Genomic DNA, 22,105 nt, shown 5'->3' with positions numbered 1-22,105 from the left:
ACAGAGACACAAAGTGAGAACATACTGTTGGAAAAATGGCGCCAACAGACTTGCTCAATGCCACAAACCTTCAATTTCTAAAAAACACAATATCAGCAAAATGCAATAAAGTGAAGCACAATAAAAGAAGGTGTGCCTACAGTTGATAACATAAAAACAATATTTTTTTAACAGTAAGCATTAAATATCAGCAGTGTCTGTTCCTTTTTAACTTAGCTATATTCTGGTGTTCACCAATAAACTTGACTTACAAATTTTAAAATATTTTAACCACAGTACTTTTGAAGGGCAGAAAAACCTGAGTAAAATCATACAAGTTTCATAAAAACGTGTAATCATTAAAGCTCAAGGAGAACTTAGGGTTATCTATTTTCCACATTTTACAGATGAAACAAAGTCTCCAAATAAACAAGTTACTTATCCAAGATCATATCAATCAATAACAAAACAGTCCTAAATCAGGACTCCATTATAGTCTTGTGGTACTGCTATTATATATGTGGTTCATCATTGACCAAACGTCTTTATGTGGTTCCTATTTGTAAAACTATCAACACAATTAAGATGGTGAACACATACATGACTCTCAGAAGTTTCTTTGTGCCCCTCTGTAATTTCTCCATTCTGTTCCCCCACGCTCATATGATACACACTCTTTGTTTGGCTCCTTTTATTTTGAGATTGATATATGCGGTTGTGTGCATCAATAGCCCTTCCTTTTGATTGCTGAGTAGTATTGCATTGAATGGATATATCACAATTTGTGTATCTGTTCATTTCTTGATGGGCACTTGTGTTGTTGTCAATATTTCATAATCACAAATAAACCCGTCCTTGAACATTCAAAAAAAAATGTTTAATGAATCAACAGGAAGGGCAATGACCGGTGGGCGAATAATTTACACGTATGTAAGTCTATGTAAAGGTATGTAAAACCAAAATGCTGTGAAATCGCCTTCAGAAGTCAGTTGGCTGTTAGGCAAAGACCATACAGAATTAACACAAATCCCCTCATTTCCTCAACTCCAGCACGCTTAGAAAGAAGCTTAGCTTTACGGCAAGCGCCAAGAGTCGCACCGCAGATGCCGTAAAAGGAGGAAGCCCTTGGTGGAGATGAGGCTTCTGGCTTTGCGGCAGCGTCGGGGCGGGAAAGTGCCCGGCTGTCGGTTGGAGGCAGGGTCCTGGCCCCGCCCCCTCGGGCCGCCCTTCCTCGCTCTCGGGAGGCGTGTTCCGGGCTCTGCGACCCAGCGCTGGACGCCAGTTAAGACCGCGCTCCCCGTCGCTAGTGCCATGGAGGCGGCGGTGGAGGCAGAAGTTGGAAATGAGGATGGCGTCAGCAGCTGCGGGGATATATGCTTCATGGACAAAGGCCTGCGGAGGTAAAGGGCGCTCCGCAGCCCGGAGCGGCCCGTGCAACTCCGGGCCTGGGGCTGTGGGCGGCGGGCGGCATCCACGGATCCGAGGTGCGAAGCTGCTTCGCCAGCCAAGACCGTACACTAACTTAGCAGTCCGGCTTTCGGCCGCCCTGCGCCGCCAGCACTGCCCTGCGGAAGGGCCCGGTTGAGTGAGCCCTGCGTCCCTTCCCGACTTTGTCCTCTGCCTGGCCTTGCCCACGGCTCCGCTTGGCATTGAAACTGCTCCGCCACCTGATTCTTCACCAATCTCTGACCACTCTCCTTCTGCTGGTTTTCCTTTCTTAACTGGTTATTATTCCTTTGCCTGCTCTTTAATTGTTGGTCTTCTCGTGTTCTCTTCTCGCCTCTCCTCTTGCTTCTTCTACTCTGAAAAAAAGTGGCAGCGTTAGTATCTCTGGCAGCTGGGGAGCGAGCATTCGCTGCTCCTCATTGGTTTTGCCTCAGTTCTCTTTACCCCATTTCTAATTTCTCCTACGGAGCACTGTAATACATGAATTCATATAGTTTTCGAAAGTACTAAACGTACTATATTTAGTTCGCCGTTTTCCTGTGTCATGCAGCCCAAACTTGTGTGTGGCCTGTGAGGTTATTTGCTCTGAGTTACTGATTGTTCTCTGCCTGTCTTTTCTTTGTCTTTAGTCTTGACTCCTACCATTGCTCCAATTATACTCTAAGGTTAGCCATATTGAGCTACAGGCAGTTTCTTAGTGAGCTTTTCTGTGCTTTTGCACATACTGTACCTTTGTAGGGGGCCCTCCTCTATGTGAACCTGCTACTGATGATTAAGCATCTTGTTCCGAATGCTGATCTAAAATTTGCCAAATGGCCCCAAGAAAATGTTTTTCAAAGGAATATTTACATTTATATGTAGTAATTGCTGCCATTTACTGAATGCCATCTATCTGTGCATGTTGTATGCGTTATCACTAATCCTTACAGCAGTTCTGCAAGGTAGTAGTTTTTCTCATTTTACATGTGCGAATCTGAGACTCCGAATCTAAATAATTTGCCCGACTTTATGCAGTTGGTGATCAATTAAGTTCCGAATCAAACCCGTTTCTATTTTCACTGTCTGCTTTTACTACTATCCTACATTATCTGTACAATATTGATTTCCAAAAACAGAAACATGTCAGAAAATAAATGATTATCATTAAGAGGATGTATTAATAGCATAAAGTCTGGTACTAAATGAAAGCTCCATAAATGACAGAAGCTAGATAATTGGGAAATGCTTCAATCACTTTAGAGGTGGCAGGTTTGAAATTTGCAAATGCTTACCTGCTGCCAGACTTAGGTTTCCTACAGCTTTCAGATAGCTTCTACAGAACCTACCACACATGCTCATGACATTGTGTGTTCCTGTTCCTGACTATACCTCCATCCAGCAACTCTAAATCATGTTCCTGAAACTGCTATCTTCAGGAGAGGTTTCAGTTATAGGTAGTATTAATAATTGGGGGAATGAAGAGATGAGTTCTATTTAGGGGAGGTGCATTCCAACTTTCAACAAGGGAGGACAGGAACTTTTTCACTAGAAATAGCAATAACTACTGGTTTTTTGAAAATCAACTACATTGGATTAAATAGCCATTGGAGACAGTGAAGCAGATAAGGTTATAAACTCCAATATAAGATCTGGATTTACACCTGGGCTCTGGTAACATAATAACTGCAAGAACTTGGGCAAGTTATTTAATTTCCATAAACTTCAGTATCCTTATGATACCTACTACTTAAGAGTTATTGTAAGAATTAAATGAGATGAGGAAACTGAGGCATAGAAAGGTTAAGACATTTGCTTAAGTAACACTGCAAAAAAGTGGTAAAGTACAGATTTGAATTGGGGTATCAGGATTCTAGAGCCTTTACAATTATTGACTGCTGTGCAATACTGCCTTTATTCTATGCTGATGATTTTAAAAATAGAAGCTAGAAATGCCCACAGCCACTTTTCTCCTTTGAGTGGTTTTTTGTTAGTATAAATGGTCCAGAATACTGGTTTTTGTGGTAAGAAGCACTGTGTTGTATGAGACATTTCAAAGCAACCACAAACAGGAAGAATTTCATTCTAGAATGAATAGAGCACGTTTATTATCTACATGCCATTTAGTTAATTTTAGTTATTTGGTCATGCTTTTTTATTTTTTACTTGTTTTTTATAATATCTGTTTTCTTTTGTAGCATATCAGAACTATCTTTAGATTCAACCCTTCATGTCATCAATCTTCATTGCAATAACATCTCCAAGATTGAAGCCATTGATCACATTTGGAATTTACGACATTTAGATCTGTCATCTAATCAAATAAGTCAAATTGAAGGGCTAAACACACTGACGAAACTATGCACTTTAAATTTGTCCTGCAATTTGATCACAAGAATAGAAGGTTTGTAAGTGATTTTCACATAATGCTTAGCATAAGGAAGATGATTTAAGTCCATTTTTCTTCCTGAAAGAATGGAATAAAAATTAGCATAAACTTTTGAAAACTGACCCTAAAACTCATTATACAAAATGTCTTCTTCCAGAAAAGTGTCAATTTTTTTAAAACTAATTATTTTTTCAAATTGTTTTCACTGTTACCAAACTAGATTTTCTTCAAGATAGGTTGAAATAATATTGTGATGCTATATCTCTCTAATTCTTTAAATCCTACAAAGGCTTTATTTTATTTTATTTTATTTTATTTTATTTTAGGACTTGAAGAACTAATTAATCTGACTAGGCTAAATTTATCCTATAACCACATAAGTGATCTTAGTGGTAAGTAGACATGCTTATGTTTTCTATAATGCTGAAAGTTTGTCACGTGATTTAGCTTTGCATGTTGGAGATCTCTGAATAGTAATCCAGTTTCTGACTATCCAGAAAGTATGTTTCAGTCATAATTTTGTTGGTGCCAAAGCCACAGTTGAGTAAAAAAAAAGTAGCAGGAAAAACTCAGATGGGAAGGACTCAGTTTAGGGGAACAATGTTTTAATCTTAATCTTTAATCAATATACTGTTATATAGAGTGAAATAGTTCCAACAGAACTTTCTACGATGGTGAAGTGTTTTATATCTGTGCTGTCTGGTATGCCAGCCGATAGCTAAATGTGGCTGTTGAGCACTTGAAATGTAACTAGTGCAATTTAGGGACTGATGTTGTAATTTTATTTAATTTTAGTTACATTTTAATTTAAATATAAAAAGCCACATATAGTTAGTGGCTACCACGTTCAACAATGAAGTTATGTGGCATTTTAAAGCCTGTTGCAAATTAAGGAACAAATGAAGTTATTTTTTCTTTTTGTGTTTGGTATGTCTGAGAAGATTTAAGAATTAACTATTTTTACTTGATTAAAGTGATACAACTGATAAATTTAACGACATTTCATGACAATTCTTAGAATTATCTGTTCAGACTAGCAAAATTCCTCTAATTATCTTTGTTGCCTGGGCTAGAGTGAGTGCCATGGTGTCAGCCTAGCTCACAGCAACCTCAAACTCCTGGGCTTAAGCAATCCTACTGCCTCAGCCTCCCGAGTAGCTGGGACTACAGGCATGCACCACCACACCCGGCTAATTTTTTCTCTATATATATTTTAGTTTGGCCAGATAATTTCTTTCTATTTTTAGTAGAGACGGGGGTCTCGCTCTTGCTCAGGCTGGTCTCGAACTCCTGACCTCGAGCGATCCACCTGCCTCGGCCTCCCAGAGTGCTAGGATTATAGGCGTGAGCTACCGCGCTCTGCCTATCTTCATATTCTTTATCAGTATTTGAAACACTTTATTCATTTGTTGATTTGTTTTTCTCCTCCACTAAAAAAACACTACCCCATGCCAGCTGCTTAGTATACAAAAAGTAAAAAGACCTAGTCTGTACCTTTAAGCTGAAGTAGCAACTCTCTTTTAATTTTTTTAAATTTTTCTTACCCCAAAGACATGAAAGTATTAGACTTGAGTTTCAACCCTAGCTCTGTCATTGCTGTGTAATGTTGAGCAAGGTATTTTACTCTTTGGATGTGGTTTTCTTATCTGAAAAATGTGACTATTGGATAAGATAGTTCATTCTTTCAACAAATATTTATTGAAGATCACTATGTCACACACTGTTCTATAGTGTTGAAAGAAACAATAAACGGGTAAGTCACAGGGCTTACATTATAGTGAGGAAGAAGAACAAGTAAACAAAATCATATCAATGCCCCCCCAAATAAACAAAGATTTAAACAGATACCTCATAAAGAAAATATACAAATGGCAAATAAGCACAAGATAAAAGTGTTAGTCATCCTTAGTGATTAAGGAAATGCAAATTAAGACCACAATGAGATACTGCTTCACACCTAGAATAGCTAAAATTTTTAAAACCGACAAAGTGTTGGTGAGATTGTAGAAGAACTAAAACTTACATATGTTGCCAGTAGAATTCACAATGGTACAGTTTCTTATAATGGTAAACATACACTTACATATGATCATGGAATCCCATTCCTGGATATTTACCCAGAGAAATTAAAACATTTATCTTCACAAAGACCTATACATGTATGTTCATGTGATTATATACTATAATGTTAATATTATAGCTTTTTATATGATTGTGTTTATATGATTACTCATAATCTCTAAAAATTGGAATCAACCCATATGTCTATTAGCTGGTAAATGGATAAACAAATTGCAATACATCCATACAATGAAATACTAATTGGAAATAAGAAGAAATGAACCATGATACATGCAGCAACACAGATAAATCTAAAAAGAATTATCCTGTGGCAAAGAAGCCAGACACAAAAGGCTACACTGTATGATTCCAGTTATATGACATTCTGACAAAGGCAAAGTTAAAGGGGCAGAAATCAGAAAGTATTGGTTACCAGGGGCAGGAAATAAGGAGAGAAGTTTAAATTATGTAGGAACATAAGGGAAACTTTTGGGGTGATGGAAATGTTCTGTATTTCAATTGTAGTGGTAGTTACAACTGTATATATTTGCTAAAATACGTCAAACTCTATACCTAAAAAGGGTGAATTTTAGTAACTTAGTATCAGGTAGTGATAAAGACTATACAGAAAATAAAAGAGGCAACCTTGTAAGTTCTAACAGATACTTCTTAAAATGATAATTTGTAAGTTAATAAACATGTCAGTAAATCACAGCAACTTAGATGATGAGAGCATGCAAAGACTAAGGCAGGATGAAGCTTGCCATGTAAGAAAGAATTGTTTTTAAAAGATCATTTTGGCTACTGAGTGGAGAGTTGATTTTATGTGGGTGGGAGTGGAAGTCAGGCTTCAGATCAGGAAGCCATTCCAGTGGGCTGGAAGAGAGATGATGGATACTAGACTGAGGTAGAAATAGTGTAGAGGAGTACATAGATATGTTTTGTAGGTAGAGTTTATAGGACTTGCTGATGGATTGGGATAACAATGAGGGAAAGAGGAATCAAAGGTAACTAATTATGAGTTTTCTCTGGTTTGACAGGTGAACAATGTTACTGTTTAGTGCCATGGGACAGATTGGGAGAGGAACAGGTTTAGAGATGAGGGGATGTTAAATTTCAGAACACTTTCCACAGATGTATGTATAAAATCTGCAGTTTGGGGGCCAGGAGTCATGGTTGGAATTGTAGATTTGACATTTAAAAGCACACAATAGTATTTATAACCATAAAATAGATTCTGGAGAGTGTGTAGATAGAGAAGAGGACCTAGGAATGAGCCCTGGGTTACTCTAAAATTGAAGTGTAAGAGGACCATAAAATTAAAACATAAGAGGAAGAACCAGGAACATGGAACAGGGACTTACAAATGTGATGGTTAATTAAGGAGAAATGCTGAGTACTGGGAGAAAGACAGGACAATCAGACCTCGTAGAGAGTGGTCAGAAAAGATTTGTCTGAGGATGTCCCAGAAAGATGAGTGGAAGTTAGTCAAAGGGCATTGAGAAAAAAGGGTCTTCCAGGCAGGTTGAAGAAATTGAAAAAAAGGTAAGTAATTTTGAGTATTAAAAGTGCTAAACTAAGCAAAATTGTAAAATATGTAGTACCCTCTGAGGAACAAGGTAAAGTGCATGTCAGTATAGCTCTTCCAAAAGAAAGGAGCTGGGGCATTTGTCCACTAACAAGTCCCCTTTGATAGAGGAGAGCCCCTGGAGGTGTTAATTCCCTCACATTTCCAGGCTGTACCTTTGCTCAACAGGCTCCCTCCATTTTGTACATAGCACTTGTCCACAACAGCTATAGCTGAAGTCTTAGGTGAGCCAGGCACCAGTAGTATCTGCTATCAAATGCTCAGATAAGCTCATACAAGAAATATTCCTAGAGAACTAAATTAAATGAGTGCTATTTGTGTTTATCTTATATTCAAACCAACAAAATTGAAGTGGATTACAACATTTGCTTGTGTCTGCGAATCAGAGTGATATGTTGAGAGAGCCTGAAGCCACTGCTTTATGCTTGTTTGCCTATAAGTTCATGCATTGACCTGGGAAGGTTCTTTTGATTTGTTTTGTTTTGAAAAAAATGGGAGCCTAGGAACCCCAGGGCTAAGGCCTCAGAGATGCTAAAGCTATGTTTCTTCAAAATGGGAACTAAAATAAAATTTTAAGGCTCACCCTCCTCCCCACCGGCTGACTGAATGGACCTTGAAATGGCCAAAGGAATATCCTAAAACTAAATTGCCTGCCAGGAGGAAGGAAGTCAGACATGCCTTATCATGCCCCCTCCCTTCTCAGGGACATCCTTTGTAGCTCATTAGCAGGCCTAAGGGTATTCAAGACAAACCTGTAGGTCCTCAATGTACACAACAAATATATATCCGGTGGTTTATCTCTGATTAAGAGCTTCTTATCTTAAAATATTCCAAGCCTCTAGACAAAGCTTCATGTCTTTAACCAGTTACAAGTCAAAGAATTTTTAAACCCACCTATAACCTGTAAGCCTCCACTTCGAGATGGCCCACCTTTTCGGGCCAAACCAATGTATGCCTCCCACCTATTGATTTATGACTTTACCTGTAACCTCTGTCTCCCTGAAATGTACAAAACCAAACTGTAACCTAGTTACGGGAAGTCCATTTGCTCAAGGCTTCTTGGGTGTGGCTCTGGGTCATGGTCCTCAAATTTGGCTCAGAGTAAATCTCTTTAAAATTATTTTACAGAGTTTGGCTTTTTTTTCCGTTGACAAAAACAGCGATTAACTTTACTGATATCCTTTTCATTAGATGTAGCTATTCACAGCAAGGTCTTATTAATGCTCTTCCTTGGCCTCTTAAAGTATAACTTACATAACAGTTATTTTTAATTAGCTAACAAAAAGTCTGCTGTGGCATCTAGAGAATTTTTTTCTTATTGCAGGGTTGATCCCCCTTCATGGAATTAAGCATAAACTTAGATATATTGACCTACATAGTAATTGTATAAATAGTATTCATCACTTACTTCAGTGTACGGTAGGATTACACTTTCTGACCAATCTTATTTTGGAGAATAATGGAGAGGATAATCCTATCTGTCGTCTACCAGGTATGAACAATTAATACTTTTTATAACAGTTAATATCCAAAGCTCTTTCATTTTCTGAAATTGGTGTTATGACCTCCCTTTATTTTAGTCTTAAGCTTTGTAGCTTTTATTATGTATTTGGGAAAACATGATTACAAATAAATTGGTTTATTAAGAGAAACTATTTAAAAATTGCTTTAAAAGAGTACAGGGTGAACAGATCAGTAGTTCTCCCATTTGAATAATTTTATATTTGATAAGTAAATGCCTCAAAATTAAATTATATCATTTTGGTATATTCTAATATAATATGTGCAGCCACAAAAAAGAATATAAACTCACTACTAATGGACATTTATCTCCAAGATTTATTAAGAGAAAGAAAAGCAAATTGAAAAGTATTGCATATAATAGGCTACCATTCATGTCAAAAGAGTAACTATGTATTTGCTGGCTATGTACAGAAAACATCTAGAAGACTATACCAAAAAACTGATAATATTAGCTAACTCCAGGAAAAGGAACTGGGTAACTGGAGATCAGGAAATGTTGGAAAAACTTTTTGCTGTGTATCTTTTGAATTTTATGCCATATGAATTTATTACATTATTAATAAATTATTTTTTTTAAAAACTTAAACTTTATATAGATGCTGCTGCTGAAATGATGTTTGATCTAATTTAGAATCAATCAAATTAGCAAAGATAAAGCAGACTAGACTGCTTTTCTAGAACTCACTTATCTCATATTGCTTAAACAATGAGAAAAATGTATAGAATATGAACATACATTTTAAAGATCTGCTTGGAACACTGCGGGAAACTAAATAGTCTATAGGGAGAAAAAATATCTGCTTGAGTACAAGCTGGCTACAGAAGCTCCATTGTGGTTTTCACATGCAACTAGAAGAAGGCTTTTCGCAGCGTGAAAACCTGTTTTGATCATTTTACTTCACAGAGAAAAATATAATACTTGAGAATTATTTTCCTAAGACCATATAATGATAAAGTCTCCCCGCAAATCAGGACAGGTCTGAGTTTTCTGGGGAAACCTTTTTCTTAGAAGAAACTTTATTTCTAAATTTTGTAGTTTTCTTTGCTAACCCTTGGGTTGGATTTTTTTTTTTTCCTAAAAAATTTGTTTCAAGAACCTCTAGTTTCTACAATTCGAATCTTTATTTTTCACTTTCTTTTCTAAATTAGATACTTCTCTCAATACAGTTACCCTCCAGAATTGAGAAGAAACTTATTGCTGAAATAGCTTATCTTCCCTGAAAATTTCTAATACTTATTTTCCAGACTTCCTTCTCTTGGAGTTCTTATAACCACTCAATTGCTCTTTGGTCTTTGTTAGCAATACTTAGTTTTAAAATTATATACACGCAGAATTAAAGTGTTCTTTTTAGCCTAACCACCAAATTATTGTTAACTTGTCAGATTTCTCATATTTAATTACCCATAGGGAAAATAAAATAAACACATTATTCCTTTTTTTTTTTTTTTGGTAATATCCAGACACCAACTCGAACAAGAGAATCATATTATTCTTTAATACTTGATAGATTGCCTGTCTTAGTATTAATTATATGTAATTTAAAGGGGAATGCTTCACTAATGCTCGAAACCTCACTAGGGAAATTCTGGCACTTTGGTCATTATTCACATCACCCTGCTTTATGTTTATATATATTATTTATGTTTATACTAATCATATTAAAAATAAAAGATATGTTTAGCTTCCTTCCCAGAATACAATTACTACTGGTTTCATGTATTTATAACTTTAAATTTTTTAGAGATGGAGATTTTAACTTTTTGACCTTCAGCAGGGGTCAAAAAGGGGTGGAGAGAGTGTTTTGTTTCTTTTATGTTTAATGATTACATACTGGAGAAGTTGAATAAGTAGCATTTATTGCAAGTTTATTAGTTGCTTTCTTGAACTAATTTTAGCATTCAGGTGATGTATCTGGTAGCTGATAATTTTAGTGTATTCTAGAAATAATCTCCTTTTTTTTTAATGTTTAAGTTTTCATTTTGAATGGTTTCTTTCCAAGGGTACAGAGCAGTTATTCTCCAGACTTTGCCACAGCTTAGAATCCTAGATTGTAAGAACATATTTGGTGAACCGGTAAATACGGCAGAAATAAATTCATCACGCCTGCAGAGCTTAGAAGGTCTTTTGGATAATTTAGTTTCTTCTGATTCTCCCCTCAATATAAGTGAAGATGAGGTATACTATTGATTTTTTCCTAATAGAAAAGATACCTTCAAGTTTTAATTAATAAGTGAATGTAAATTAAAAAGATTTTGGTTTGTTTCTATGTCATAGATCATTGATAATACGCCAGTGGTATCAGCACCCATCGATGAGTTAGCTCCCTTGGAGCAGTTTGCAAGTACACCAGCAGATACTACTTTGCCGTCTTTTACATCTGTGTGTCCATCTTCTGAGCCAGAGAAAATTAATCATGAAAGCGATTTTCAGAATGAGATGAAACTTCAGAAATTAGATAATCAAATTTTACAGCTTCTCAATGAAGTAACTATTTTTCCTACTTTTCTAAAGCAATATATGTTTTTTGAAGAAAAAGGTATTTAAAAAATGTAAAATAAAAATTATGTACAAGCTAACTAACCAGAAACAATCTATATTGAATGCATCCGTGTGTGTATTTTTGTTTTCCTTTACAGAAATAGAATTCTATTATAGTAGTAGTGGTAGTAAAAGGTAAATACACTTTTCACTCATTTTCCTTGCCTTTCTTTACATCTTTATTATATAATCTCTTTGTCTTGTTCTGCAGTACTTCACATTACTTCCATTCCACCCACCTTTTATTTCAACCGTTACGTAAGCTGAGAACTCTTTGGACTCAATGTTTATTAGTACAACAGATACTTGAGTTACTTTTGGCCTCTGCTATTTCTTCAGTTGTTTAATAGTCAACACCACTTTTCAAACTTATAGCTGAATGGCAAGTTAATTTACATAGTTTCTGCTTCAATTTCAGTTTCCAGTAGACCACCACCTAATTAATCTCTCATTTCCTGAGCTGTTAATCCTTTTTTACCCCTGCTACTGATTCTCTGGTTTTTAGAATCTGTGAACTGAGTGAGTGAACTACATTTGCTAGAATTTACTGCTGTTCAAGTCTAACCCTTGCGCCAGCATTCTTGCTCTGGTCCACAGTGATGGTTATTTTCCTGGGCAACACACCTTTCTGACTGCAATGGATTATTACTCTGTTTGCCTTCTACCTGGGTTTAGGATAGAAAGATAGTGGCGTAGGTCTGAGAGGCTATAAGTCAAATGTTGGTTTGCCCTAGAAATTTGTGAGTAAATTTTAATACTCAAAGTTCTTTTTTCAAAATAGGGAGGGGGAAAGTGGAAAATGCTTATGGAATGGCTATGGTTCATGGGTTTTTAATCTTGAACTATTGCCTTATGTATAATATTTATCAGCAATGCTGGATAAACAAGGAGTCTGCCTTAGATAAGTGAGAGTGAATAAGGATATGAAGATTCTGTGTGTCAAAAATCCCTAGAGATTTCAATTTGAGCTGCATACGTAGATGGTAATGGAACTGATACAAGAATTCTGGCATGTATATTCTTTGACATCGTTGATACCATATGGCTGAACTTTTGGATGACTCCATTTCTGTGGGCTTCATTTTCCATCTTCTGATGGCTGACTCTTCTACCAATGTCAGAACTTAGACTTACGCTTAATAATTTAAGTTTGAAGTGAACTTTTCAGTTTCTTTTAGGTTATTCTCATTTCATTGTTATGATAACCCAATCAAGTAGATCAAGATTAGCGTGTTATTGTCCTTGTTATGGAAAAGAAACCCTGGAGTTTAAATGACGTTTGTAAGAATACTTTATTAGGACACAGAGTTGAGCTTCAAACGCAAATCTTATGATATCCAATCATACTCTTCACTATGGCATGCTACTTATTCAGTTATGGTGACAATTCTTCCTATTTTGTTAGCCAAGAATAAGAGTTTAGATATCTGGAAAGAAAGATGATTCACTGCTATGCATATTAAAAATGTTTAAGAAAAGACTTCTTGTTTGCTCCCTTCTTGGTATAAAGACTAAACATGCAGTTTGCATTTTATTTGAGCTATGTGTACACTGAAATGATTTTATTTCAAGAGTGTGAATTTATAAGTAAAGTCATTGTAACATGGAAAATGTGCTGTACTATCATAAGGACATTTTGTTTGCCTTAATCATGGGACTTAAAAATCATAATTATCCCACTATTTGGGAAATTCTATCTCTGTGAAAAGCTGTTTTGCCTTTAATTTTAGTTCCTTCCCAACATTTCATTATGAACATTTTCATTCTTCAGTAAATTTGACAGAGTTTCTTAGTGGATACCAATATATACCCAAAAATTAACAAGAATCAACCATTAGTATCTTACACTGATTTCATCATATGCCTATTTATTGGCCTATCACACTATCTTATGACACATTTCGAAGTAAATTGTTCACATCAGTACATTTTTCCCTAAATACTTAAGCTTGGGTATCATTAACTAGAGTTCAGTGTTTTGAACAGTGTTTTCTTTTGATGTAAAATACATGTGTGTATTTCCTGAATTGATAATACATATACCTGTTACCCAAACTTCTGTGAAGGTAAATATTACCATCATCCCAGAATGTTCCAACGTGTCCCCTCCCACAAGCAATCCTCCTCAAGCCCTCTGGAGGCAATCACTTTCTGATTTTTACTACCATAGATTATTTTAATATAAATGGAATCTGTATAGTAGGTGTTCTTCTGTGTAAGGCTTCTTTCACTCAGTATAATCATTTTAAAATTAATATATGTTATTTATCAATAGTTTGTTTTTATTTCTATGTATTCGATAGTATTGTATGAATATACCATAACAACTTTTTTATTATCCTATTAATGTACCACTAGGTTATTCTAGGTTGATGAATAGAGCTGCTATGAATGTTACTATACAGTCTTTGTGAACATATATCTTTATTTCTCTTCAGTAAATAGCTAAAAGTACAATTTCAGGGTTATAGGGTAGATATATGTTTAATATTATAAGAAATTGACAGAACTTTTCTCAAACTGTTCTGTTTTACTCCCACTAACAATGAATGAATGATTGTTGCAGTTTGTTCCACAACCTCACCAATGTTTATTGTTATCATTGATTTTTTTTAGCTTTTCTAGTGGATGTGTACTGGTGTTTGTTGTGATTTTAGTTTGCATTTCATTGATGATTAATGATGAACAGTTTTTTCATGTGCTTGGTTAATATCCATGTATCTTCTGTGAAGTGACCAGAATTTTTTCCCATATTTTTATTGGATTGTTTATCCATTACCAGGTTTTAGGAATTTGTCATATATCCTGGATACCAGTGTTTCATCATATATATCTTTGTTTATTTTCTCCCAGTCTGTGGGTCACATATTCATATTCTTACTAGTCTTTTAATAAGCAGCAGTTTTTAATTTTGATGGAGTCCAATTTATCTATTTTTATGGTTATTATTTTCTGTGACTTTAAAAACTTTTGTGTATCCCAAGATAACATTCTCTTGTGTTATTGTCTGAAAGTTTTATGGCTTTACGTGTTGCATTTAGATCTATGTACATATAAGGTAGAAGTTATCCCAGTACCATTTGTTAAAAAGACTTCACTGGATTGCTTCACGTCTTTGTTGAAAAAAAAAAATGACCTTACAAATTATAGAATCTAGCTCTGGACTCTTTTCTTTCAGTTTGGGCAAGTTGTATTTCTCAGTTTGTCCATTTCATCTAATTGTCAGCATAAAAAATTTGTTAATATTCCCTTACTGTCCTTTTAATTTCTGTAGGATCTGTAATGAAAATCACTTCCAATACTGATACTGGCAATCTGTGTGTTCTCTCTCATCTTTTTTTTCCTTTTAACTTTTGCCTTGATCAATTGAGCTAGAGGTTTTGCTCATCTTTTCAGAGAATTGACGTGTGGCTTTGTTAATTTTATCTATATGTTTCTATATTGATTTCTGCTTTTTATTATTTTTTACCTCTACTTACCTTGAGTTTACTTTGCTCTTCATTTTCTAGCCTCTTAATATAAGCATTTGTCATTGACTTTAGACCTATCTTCCCATACAATTATTCAAAGCAGTAAATATTCCTTTAAGCACTGCTTTAGCTGCATTCTACAAGTTTTGATATGTTTTGCTTTCATTATTATTTAGTCAGAAATATTTTCTAATTTCCTTTGTAATTCCTTGATCCAAAGAATAATTAAAAATGTCTTTTATTAATTTTCAGATATTTGTGGTTCTATAGTTATGTTATTAGTATTTGATTTTTAATTTACTTCCATTTTGTTCAGAGAATATATTCTGAATAATTTCAGTCTTTTTAAATTTATTGAGATTTATTTTATAGCCCATCATATGGTCTTTCTAGGTGGATGTTCATGAGTGTGTATTCTGCATTTTTTAAGTCCAGATGGTTGACAGTATTTTCAGGTGATCGATGTCTTTACTGATTTTTTTGTCTGGTTCTGTCGGTTGCTGATAAGGGGTTTTCTTGTTTGGCAGCGGGGAGGATTGTCTAGTTCTATGAATTGCATGAGAGGCATTAAAATCTCCATGATCATGGATTTGTCTGTTTCTTCCTTTAGTTCTTTCAACATTTGCTGCTTATATTTTGAAGCTCTGTTACTAAGCACATAGACATTTGACCGCTTGGTCCTTCTGGTGAATTGACCCTTTTATTATTATGAAATGTTTATCTCTGGGAATCTTCTTTGTCTTAAAGTCCATTTTATCTGATGTATTTTTTCAACTCCAGTCTTATTATGCTTACAATTTGCATAGTAAAGATTTTTCCATCCATTTACTTTTTTTATAACAGCTTTATTGAGATGTATAATTCACTTATCATTTAATTCACACATTTGAAGTATGCACAGTTCAATGATTTATACCGATTAGCAGTCACTAACCATTTCCTTCCACCTCTACCCTCAACCCTATGAAACCACAAATCTATTTTCTTCCTGTATGGATTTCCTACTGTGAACATTTTATATAAATGAAATCATTCACTATGTGGCTTCTCTGAGTGGCTTCTTTTACTTAGCATAATATTTTCAAGGTTCATCCATGTTGTAGTATATATGAATACTTCATTTCTTTTTATTGCCAGATAATATTTCATTTTATGGACATACCACATTTTGTTTATCCTTTCATCAATTGGTAGACATTTGAGTAACTTCCACTTTCTGGTTGTTATGATAGATAATATGGCCGTGAATATTTATATATAAGTTTTTATATGAACATTTGTTTTCACTTCTCTTGTCTATATACTTAGAATTGCTGAGTCAAATGTTTAACCTTTTAAGGAACTGCCAGACTTTCCAAAGGCATTACACCATTTTATATCCTCACCAGCAGAGTATGAGGTTCTAGTTTCTCCAGATCCATTACATGTTGTTTTGATTATACCCATCTGGTGGGTGTAAAATGGTATTTCGTTGGGGCATAAATGTGCTTGGAACCTGTTTGTGTCTCTAAAGTGGGTCTTGTAGATGGCATATAGGTGGGTCTTGTTTTTAAATCTCATCTGGCCATCACTCCTTTCGAAGAATCCGTTAAAATTTACTGAAATCATTAGTGAAGTTGGTTTGGGGGTCTACCATTTTATTGTTTTATGTTTGTCTCTGTTTTATATTCATTTTTCTTCCTTTCCTACCCTCTGTTGAATTTTTTTTAGAATTAGATGCTAATTCATATATTGGTTTTTTAGTAATACTTCTCTAGGTTTTGTTTTGGTTGCTCTAAAAAAAAGATGCTTCACATTCTACTTAGAGTTAATATTATATCATTTCATGTAAAATGAGGAAATTTTCCATCTGTTTTACTTTGTTACAGTTATATATTGCATTTTGGTGTATTATAAATCCCACAAAACAATGTTTTAATTTTTGCTTTAAAGAAATTAAGAGGAAAAATATCTAAACATCATTTGTATTGACCCCAATATAAATCATATGCCATGCTGTTTATTTTTTCCTGAGAATTCAGGTTTCCATCTGGTGTTAGTTTCATTCAGCCAGGACTTCCAGCCTGAACTTCCTTTAGCAAATCTGATAGTGCACATTTGTAGACAGCAAAGTCTATTTCACCTTTATTATTGAAAGACATTTTTACTGGATATAGAATTCTAGATTGACAGTTTTTTTCTTTCAGTGCCATCTCCTGGCCTCCACAGTTTTGAGTGCAAAGTCAGCTTTAATTCAAATCCTTGATTTTTTTTGTATATAGTACGCCATTTTTCTTTGGCTGCTTTCGAGAATTTGTCTTTGGTTTTTACTATTTTCGCTGCATTGTACTTAAGGATGGTTTTCTTCATGTTTATCCTGCTTGGGGTTTCTCTGAGCTTGGATCTGTAAATTTATGTCTTTACCTAACTTGGAAATTTTTGGCCATAATTTCTACAAATATTTTTTCTGCCTCATTCTCTTCTCTCTTTCAGATTCAACTTAGACTTTCTGATATTGTCCCAAAAGTTTTGTATATTTTATCAACTTCTATTTCTCTGTATTTTTCATATTGAATAATTTCCCCTATCTTCCAAGTTCATTTGCTCTTTATTGCCTCATTCTACTATTAATCCCTGTTAATTTTGACTTTGAACATTATATTTTTCATTTGTGTACAGGTTCTGTTTCTGAGCTGAGTTTCCTTGTCTTTTCATTTATGACAGGCATATTTTCTTACTATCTCATTGAGCATAGTTATGATCACTATTTTAAAGTTCTGTCTTGCTTATTCAAACAGTTGGTCATCTCAGGTTTGATCTCTATTGATTGCTTTTTCTCTTGAGAATAGGTCATTTTCTTGGTTCTTCCTATAGTAAGTAATTTTGGAATGCATCCTGGACATTACCAACATTACATTGGGTAGACTCTCGATTGTGTTATAGTTTTTCAAAGAGTGTTGACATTTTTGTTTTAGCAAACATTTAACTTGGTTTGATTCAAGCTATAAATTTGTCTTAGGCAGCAATTCAAATTTCATTTTATTTCTTTTCCTTTACTGGGCTACTTGCAGTCTGATTCTACCCCTTATTGCTGTCTGGTTCTTCAGACCCAAAAATCTGGTTTTTCCTGCCTGAGTAGTTTAGACTCCCTGCATGGTGCTGATTGTGGTACATTCTCAGGCTAAAAACAAACACCCCCTTCTGGTCTATTTTTCTCAGTGTCAGCCCCCCTGTAGAATAATCTTACTTATCATCACTTTTCAAGGCTTTCAGGTAGTTTTTGCTTGATTTGGTTTGGTTTGGTTTGTATTTTTCCCAGAGTTTGTAATTGTTATCTGCAGGAGAGTAAACCTGGCAGATGCTTGCTTTGTCACACCAGAAGCTAAATTCCCTGTCTTTAATTTCAAACATTTCTAGTTTATAAACCCTTAATCTTACAAGAAGTCATAATATTTTAGGAAATTTCCACTTTTAATTTTTTTATACTGAATTGAACTTTTAACAAACTTTGTTGGTTTTTTTATTCTAGACTTCTAATTCAATAGATAATGTTCCCGAAAAAGACCTCAGACCAAAAAGAGACACAGATATAACTTCTGACAGTGACTATGGAAACAGAAAAGAATGCAACAGAAAAGTTCCTCGGAGATCGAAAATCCCATATTATGCCAAAACTATTCAAACTATTAAGCACCACAGTAAAAACTGCAACTCTTTTGTAAGGTACTTATCTTAGTTTTAGAAATTAAAATAAGGCACAGAAGTTAATATCGCTTGGCTTATTCCTGAAAGTTATCTCATGATATTTATTACTTTACTAAAGTCAAAGATTGATTGGACTTTCTAGCCTTGTTGGCTCAGATTTGGTCAGTATATTCATACAAATTTATATAAATGATCTCTTTCTCTGTCATTACCTAAACTGTGAAATTAATATATAAAACTAAAATTCCACTACATTCATTACAGTGGGAATAAGACTAATACAGTTGAGTCTACGTGACTAGCTTTTTCTCTCTCTGTAGGCATATCTCAGTGGGAACCCAAAACCTAGTCAGATGGCACTTACTGAGCTCAGGATCAAACATGAATAAGATGGTTTTGTTTAATGCCATCAGGATAAATGAATCTGATTTTATCTGTATTTTCACAATTAAGATCACCAATGACTGTACTCTAGGATAGGTACCATCAACTGTTGCCTCTGTAATTCTCCTTTCCTTTTTTAAATTTATTCTTTTGTTGTTACTGTTTTAATTCTTCCATGGCTGCCCAGTTATACTTTTATATATATATACACTCAGTCATTCATTTCACTCATGGGCAGCAAATAGCCTGGAATCCCTTTGGTCTCTGCCTGTTTATATAATCTATATAATTTATTTACTTTGATTTTAAAAGTTTAAAATGTGTCGATTTTAAATTTTTAATTCACAAAGGGTAATTATATTTACTGTTTTTTCCAAGTTCTTGGGTGTCATCTCACCATAGTCCTGAATACTTAGAATACTTTTTAAGTTATTCTGATTTATCTAAGAATTCTACCCTACCTGAATATGTTGAATGCTGAATATTCCTTATCTTTTTTAAAATCTTGAGGAACTCATTAATCAACAAAGCACAACCATTATAAAATGTATAAAATAGTTTTCCAAGCTTGTATTGTTTTAATTAATAAATATCCTTTTTTTAAAAGCTATTTACATATTTGACTATAAATGTTAGGTAAAAGCAGTATAAACACTGTACTTTCTTTCAGATGTGTGCACCTTTCTGGCTTCTGGTTTACCATATTTCCTATGTTTTATTTTTTGCAGTTGTAATCGTAGAATGAAACAACCTTACTTTAAAGATTTATATGTAAGATCATCTTTAACGAACTGCCATACATTACAAGAATCAGAAGAGCCAAAGACTGAAATGATTAAAGTAGACAGAAGTGGCTCAGAAGACAATACTTACCGGGTATGATTTACAAGATTAAGGAAAAAAATTAATGTAAATAATCCTAGTTTTAAATACAAAGTCCCAGAAAAATTGTTCATGTTCTTAGGAGCAAAAATTATTGTTTGTAATATTATTAGAGTGATGAGAATCCCTTCTTTATTTCCAGATTTTGTGTAATGTTATTGTTTTTGTAATTTTTTAAAGAAATAGAAATTGCACATTTATTTAAGATCAGCTTTAAGTAAAGTCATTTGTTGCATGCTTGTGGAGGGAGAAACAGTTCTAAATTTTTACTTCTTAAAGTTGTGGTTCCTACCCTTTGGATGTTAGACCCTTTTAAATATCTAAGGAAATCTATAGGTCTTCTCCTCAAAGAAATGCATTTTTGCATACACTCAAAAAATGTTATATATAATTTCAAGGTAGTCATGGACTCTCCTGAAACTGAATTTTAGACCTGTGGATCCCCGATTAAGAAGTGTTTGAGAATTTAAAAATTCCTTAGGCTGGGCACAATGGCTCACACCTGTAATCCCAGCACTTTGGGATGTGGAGACGGGAGGCTCACTAGAGGCCAGGAATTTAAGATGACCAGCCTGGGCAACATAGCGAGACTGTGTCTCTAAAAAAAAGTAATAAAATAAAAATTCTTCAATATTTGCTTTAACAGTTCTTATGTTGAGAGACTTTAGTACATGTTGATTCATTATTTTATATTTCTTATTAACTGTCCTTATTTGTTGAAGTAATGGTTATTCTTTTGATTGTACTGTGCACTATTCTTTCAGTAATAGAATTATCTTTCAAAGTGTTTCACACCTTTCAGGCTACTGGTTTCCTCCCCTTATTCTCAATTATGGAGGCTTTAGTATTGAGAAAAATAATAATCATCATTATGATAATAGCAGCTAACATTTATTGAGTGGTTATTATGTGCCAACCACTGTTCTGCATGATTCTATATGATTTACTTCCATTAATTTTCTTATTTCTCACCACAGCTCTTTGAAGAGGTACTATAATGAATAGTACCATATTATGAATGAGAATATTGAGGCAGTGAGAAGTTAGGTAACTCTTCCAAGTTCATATAACTTTGTTGTTTTCTTTCAGTCTCTTGTTGAACAGCTAGACCAAGAGAGAGAAAAGAGATGGAAAGCTGAGCAAACTGAAAAGAAACTTATGGATTATATTGATGAACTGCATAAACATGCAAATGAAAAACAAGATGTTCATAGCCTGGCTCTACTTACCACAGATAGGTAAGGAGAAAGTACGTAAACCTAAAGATATAGTATGAAGAATACTGAACTTGGAACTAGAATACCGTAGTTTAAACTGGCTGTAATTCAATCAAAAACAATACATAAAGTTTTAGTTTGATTTGAACTAATTTTATTAGACAATGAAGTGCTTTATTAGCTTGTCATATCAATAAGGAATTTAGAGCACATTTATTCGAGCCTTTAAGCTGAGAGGTGTCAGTTAATATTATAAGTAAAGAAAAGCAAGACACTAGAACAAGAGTTGGCAAACTTTTCCTGTAAAGAACAGTGGTTGGCAAACTTTTTCTTTAAGTTTTATGGGTCATATTCAATTTCTTACCACATATTCATTTTCTGCAATGGGCTTTGGTACTAGATAATCCAGGTTTCTTAATTATAATGTTTTTATGTTTCCATCCTTCCCATTCCTTCTCCCATTTTATTTGTTTTGTTTTGTTTCTGTATTGCATTCTTTAATACAGGTCTGTCTTGTTTCATTCTGTGAGATACTGAATAGTTTTCTAAATAACAATTTTTTTCTTCTGTTTCCTATAACCAATTATTTCTAAAGTTTACAGTTTTCCTCAAATGGTTATAGATTTTTTCCACAGAGTTTCTGATGGTTTTTTCCTACTCTTATCCTGGAATGAGCACCAGGTTTGTAGAGTTGGTATTTACCAATAAATAGAGTTTGGGAATTTGCTCCTGCTTCTATCTCCTGTCTAATTGTATAGTGGATAATTCTTCTAAGATCTCATTTGAATAGTAAGTTGACGTACGTAGTTTCCAACCCAATTCCCAGTTTGTTTTAAGTGTTTAACTGGTAAAGTTTGTGATACTGATGTATTTTCTACCCCACTATCTGCTTCTCTCACATGTTGTACCTGTGGGGTATAAGGAAAATTACAATGCCTAACCTATGTTATGAGAACCTCTAATTAT

The 22,105-nt window shown here is 34.4% G+C and overlaps 1 protein-coding gene across 4 annotated transcripts in view; it reads left to right on the top strand.

The window, feature by feature from the left end:
* The first annotated feature begins 1,151 nt into the window (after nucleotides 1-1,151).
* Nucleotides 1,152-22,105, top strand: part of LRRCC1 (leucine rich repeat and coiled-coil centrosomal protein 1) — a 37,632-nt gene continuing 16,678 nt past the window's right edge. Inside the window, exons 1-9 of one of the 4 annotated variants that reach the window (XM_045560784.1) lie at nucleotides 1,165-1,379; nucleotides 3,600-3,805; nucleotides 4,117-4,182; nucleotides 8,764-8,931; nucleotides 10,964-11,139; nucleotides 11,239-11,448; nucleotides 18,481-18,674; nucleotides 19,769-19,916; nucleotides 21,012-21,160. In XM_045560784.1, coding sequence (XP_045416740.1) covers nucleotides 1,291-1,379; nucleotides 3,600-3,805; nucleotides 4,117-4,182; nucleotides 8,764-8,931; nucleotides 10,964-11,139; nucleotides 11,239-11,448; nucleotides 18,481-18,674; nucleotides 19,769-19,916; nucleotides 21,012-21,160 — 1,406 coding nt within the window. In that variant the 5' untranslated portion in view covers nucleotides 1,165-1,290. Of the gene's footprint in view, nucleotides 1,380-3,599; nucleotides 3,806-4,116; nucleotides 4,183-8,763; nucleotides 8,932-10,963; nucleotides 11,140-11,238; nucleotides 11,449-18,480; nucleotides 18,675-19,768; nucleotides 19,917-21,011; nucleotides 21,161-22,105 lie in introns of all 4 variants that reach the window. The other 3 variants (XM_045560786.1, XM_045560785.1, XM_045560787.1) reach the window with 3 other exon arrangements.

The sequence above is a fragment of the Lemur catta genome, chromosome 9 (assembly GCF_020740605.2).
Source record: "Lemur catta isolate mLemCat1 chromosome 9, mLemCat1.pri, whole genome shotgun sequence".
NCBI lineage: Eukaryota > Metazoa > Chordata > Mammalia > Primates > Lemuridae > Lemur > Lemur catta.
This window is presented reverse-complemented; position numbering and strand designations above follow the sequence as displayed.